Source organism: Cebus imitator, unplaced genomic scaffold, assembly GCF_001604975.1.
Source record: "Cebus imitator isolate Cc_AM_T3 unplaced genomic scaffold, Cebus_imitator-1.0 Scaffold602, whole genome shotgun sequence".
NCBI classification, from domain to species: Eukaryota; Metazoa; Chordata; class Mammalia; order Primates; family Cebidae; genus Cebus; species Cebus imitator.
This window is the reverse complement of record NW_016107917.1, coordinates 342,497-347,038: the sequence shown is the minus strand read 5'-3', so window position 1 is coordinate 347,038 and position 4,542 is coordinate 342,497. Positions and strand designations below refer to the sequence as shown.

Sequence of the window (4,542 nt, the reverse complement as noted above, 5' to 3'; positions counted from 1 at the left end):
CGATCTTGGCTCACTGCAACCTCTGCCTCCTGGGTTCAAGCAATTCTCCTGCCTGAGCCTCCCAAGTAGCTGGGATTACAGGTGCCCACCACCATGGCCAGCTAAATTTTGCATTTTTAATAGAGACAGGGTTTCACTGCATTGGCCAGGCTGGTCTTAAACTCCTGACCTCAGGTGATCCATCCGCTTTGGCCTCCTAAAAAGTGCTGTGATTACAGGAGTGAGCCACTGCACCCAGCCCAGTTAAGAGTCTTTAGTACAGCTGGGTGTGGTGTTTTAGCTGATAAAATACCTTAACACTCCTGGCTGCCAAACAATCTTAATGTTGTCCTATGGGTTTAAAAAAATTGTCCAGCTCATGGGTCTCTGAACTAGGACTATCTCACTGGTATAAAGTATTAAATAATTTTGTTATTGGTTACAATATGGGTCCCTTAACAGAAAGTAGGGCCAGGCGTGGTGGCTCACACCTGTAATCCCAGCACTTTGGGAGGCTGAGATGGGCAGATCATTTGAGGTCAGGAGTTTGAGACCAGCCTGGCCAAGATGGTGAGACCCCCATGACTCTACTAAAAATAAAAAAATTAGTGGGCGTGGTGGCGCATGCCTGTAATCCCAGCCACTCGGGAGGCTGAGGCAGTAGAATCACTTAAACCTGGGAGACAGAGGTTTCAGTGAGCTGAGATCTCACCACTGCACTCCAGCCTATGTGACAGAGCAGAACTCTGTCTCAAAAAAAACAAAACAAAACAAAATGGAAAGTAGTAAATGTAATAATAGTGTTTGTTTCCTCATCACAACCCTAGGGTACCAGGTACATGGTGAGTTGGGAGATGATGGGAGATAACAAGTTGGAATGAGTTTTCTGGGTTGCATACTAGTATTATGATTTGGGTGCTAGGTACTGTATCTCCTGGCATGGAGCTATGTGTATAGCCTAAAGTGGGTGTTTGTGGAATTTGAGGACATATGTTCACAGTTATATGCCAAAGGGGTTTCTCTTCCTTGTTGCAGTGTCTGAAAATGGAGAAGGCATCATCTTGCCCTCCATCATTGCCCCTTCCTCTTTGGCCTCAGAGAAAGTGGACTTCAGTAGTTCCTCTGACTCAGAATCTGAGATGGGATCTCAGGAAGCAACACAGGCAGAATCTGAGGATGGAAAGCTGACTCTTCCTTTGGCTGGGATTATGCAGCACGATGCCACCAAGCTGTTGCCAAGTGTCACAGAACTTTTTCCAGAATTTCGACCTGGAAAGGTATGTTCTATGGAGAATACCCACATTGCAAACCATTGACCTCTTCTAAATAATGAGATTTGTTGTTAAGATGCTGAGTATGGAGCTGTTAAGTCGTCGTCGTCGTCGTCTTTTTTTTTTTTTTTTTTTTTTTTTCTTTTTGAGACCGAGTCTGGCTCTGTCGCCCAGGCTGCAGTGCAGTGGCACGATCTCGGCTCAGTGCACCCTCCACCTCCTGCATTCAGGTGATTCTCCTTCCTTAGCCTCCAGAGTAGCTGGGATTACAGGCACCCACCACCACGCCCGGCTAATTTTTGTATTTTAGTAGAGATGGAGTTTCATCGTGAGTCTTGAACTCCTGACCTGGTGATCTACCCACCTTAGCCACCCAAAGCGCTGGGATTATAGGCGTGAGCCACCACGCCCAGCCCAGGTCTTTTTTTAAAAGTTGTATATATTGTTAGTAAATAGGTTTTATGCTGTTTGGAAATTTCCCTATCATCTTAAAGTAAGTAGTCTAGGCCAGGCTCGGTGGCTCACGCCTGTAGTCCCAGCACTTTGGGAGGCCGAGGTGGGTGGATCACCTTGAGGTCAGGAGTTTAAGACCAGCCTGGCCAACATGGTGAAACCCCTGTCTCTACTAAAAAATAAAAAAATTGGCGTGGTGGCATGTGCCTGTAATCCCAGCTACTCAGGAGGCCGAGACAGGAGAATCGCTGGAACCCGGGAGGTGGAGGTTGCAGTGAGCCGAGATCGCACCATTGTACTCCAGCCTGGGTGACAGAGCAAGACTCCATTTCAAAAAAACAAAAACAAAAAAATGAAGTCCAAATTATTAAGGAAACTCCTTTACTTTCTTGTTAGATGTTACAAGTCTGAATGTAGCACTCCTTTATTTCTCCCCCACAATTGAGTAGGTCCTAAGGGAGTTTTCGGGTTCAGATGATGCTGTTTTGCTATCTGACTTTGAGTCTCTGTCATAGTAATATGTTCTGTGTTCTAGGTATTACGCTTCCTACGTCTTTTTGGACCAGGGAAGAATGTCCCATCTGTTTGGCGGAGTGCTCGGAGAAAGAGGAAAAAGAAGCACCGTGAGCTGATACAGGAAGAACAGATCCAGGAGGTGGAATGCTCAGTAGAATCAGAAGTCAGCCAGAAGTCTTTGTGGAACTACGACTATGCTCCACCACCACCTCCAGAGCAGTGTCTCTCTGATGATGAAGTAGGCAAAGTAGAGATCTGGGATTAAGGCCTATGAGAGGAACAAATGAATTCAATGAATTCTCCCTAGCTTATTTCTAAATTGTAAATAGCATCATAGCAGGTAGAATTCTGTGCTAATTCTCAATGAGTAATCATGGGTTCAGTCTCAGTGGCTGCCCCTTTCCAGTTTGGGAAGAAAAATGTTTGGTGGGGTAGGGGGCGATGAAAGGGGTGTTTGGTGATATGCTGCTGAAAAGGTTTGATTGATAGGTGGAATGTGCTATGATACACCTCCATTGTTTACATTCTAACTCCAGGTAAATCATCCTCACAGTTTCTCTTAAGTTCTCCTCCTGACTGTTAACTCTCTATAGCCTTAGGATATCTGGGCAGAAAATTCTCCCTGCTCTTACTTCTTTCTTCTGTTACAGATCACGATGATGGCTCCTGTGGAGTCCAAATTTTCCCAATCAACTGGAGATATAGATAAAGTGACAGATACTAAACCAAGAGTGGCTGAGTGGCGTTATGGGCCTGCCCGACTGTGGTATGATATGCTCGGTGTCCCTGAAGATGGCAGTGGGTTTGACTATGGCTTCAAACTGAAAAAGACAGAACATGAACCTGTGATAAAATCTAGAATGGTAGAGGTGAGTAACACTGGTATGTAAAAAAAGAATCAGTGTACTCAGGTTCCTGTCACTTTTACTGGCTTTATATTTTAATTGGGGAGATATTGGGTAGGGTTTCTTTGGTGGGAGATCTAGGTATCTCAGCCTTTTATTTGGTATGGTATGTCACCCTGGTAACTAGGCCCTATTCTAAGGATTCTGTTTGTGAAATGAGTGCTGTGCCAGAGTAGGAGTGGGAATAGGCAAATATTCCTCCATTATCAGGTGGTTGTTTCAAGTAAAGGACCACATATAACAAAAAGTAATAAGAAAAAAAGACCACTGATGATGTGTCTAATATATCTCTAATGTGGACACTTTGACCAGTGACCAATCAGGAATGTGTTTTTCCTTCCCTACTTCTACAGGAATTTAGGAAACTTGAGGAAAGCAATGGCACTGATCTTCTGGCTGATGAAAACTTCCTGATGGTGACACAGCTGCATTGGGAGGATGATATTATCTGGGATGGGGAGGATGTCAAACACAAAGGGACAAAACCTCAGCGTGCAAGCCTGGCAGGCTGGCTTCCTTCTAGCATGACTAGGAATGCTATGGCTTACAATGTTCAGCAAGGTGTGCTTCTGTGCGAACTGTGTCTAGCATATACTGCCTTTAATCTTAGTCACCATAAGTGGGCTTAGCTGCGATTTTTTTTTTTCTTTTGAGACGGGGTTTCCTTCTTGTTGCCCCAGCTGGAGTGCAGTGACACGATCTTGGCTCACCACAGCCTCTGCCTCTTGAGTTCAAGCATTCTGCCTCAGCCTCCTGAGTAGCTGGGATTGCAGGCATGCACCACCATGCCTGGCTAATTTTTGTATTTTTAGTGGAAACGGGATTTCTCCATGTTGGTCAGGCTGGTCTCGAACTCCTAACCTCAGGTGATCACCTGCTTCAGCCTCCCAAAGTGCTGGGATTACAGGCGTGAGCCACCACGCCCGGCCTGAAGTTAAATATCTTTCTGAACTATGACAGTACTTTATAGTATATTTTTGTTTCCCACGTCCCTTTGTATTTAGAATTCGAGTTTCTTTTTTTTCTCCTTAAATAGGTGTTTTTTTTTTTTTAAGGTATGCCATCCTTAATGTAAAAAATTTTGTAAATAGTATAGCATAAAAAAAAATCACTTAATCTCTCTGGAGGTTATCAACTGTTAATTTTTGGTATATTTTCAATGTTCTGTGTGTGTAGTTGAGCTCATTTCTGTATGTACAGTTTTGTATACTGTGATTCTTCACTTAATACTTTTTTCTCTTTTATTCTTTATTTCCTAGTGAGACAAGGTCTCACTTTATTGCCCAGACTGGTTTCAAACCCCTGGATTCAAGTGATCCTTCTGCCTTGTTCTCCCAAAGTGCTGGGATTACAAGGATTACAAGCAAGAGCCACCCCACCCAGCCACATAAATAAAAATTTTTCTGTCGTTTAGAGGT

The 4,542-nt window shown here is 44.0% G+C and overlaps 1 protein-coding gene across 12 annotated transcripts in view; it reads left to right on the top strand.

Moving 5' to 3' along the window:
- TAF1 (TATA-box binding protein associated factor 1) overlaps window positions 1-4,542 on the top strand; it is a 100,938-nt gene that overhangs the window by 10,154 nt on the left and 86,242 nt on the right. For 10 of the 12 annotated variants that reach the window (XM_017516745.2, XM_017516736.2, XM_017516744.2 and 7 more), the window contains exons 5-8: window positions 1,015-1,256; window positions 2,239-2,457; window positions 2,870-3,088; window positions 3,478-3,685. In XM_017516745.2, the coding sequence (XP_017372234.1) occupies window positions 1,015-1,256; window positions 2,239-2,457; window positions 2,870-3,088; window positions 3,478-3,685 (888 nt within the window). The remainder of the gene's footprint in view (window positions 1-1,014; window positions 1,257-2,238; window positions 2,458-2,869; window positions 3,089-3,477; window positions 3,686-4,542) is intronic. The other 2 variants (XM_017516739.2, XM_017516746.2) reach the window with 1 other exon arrangement.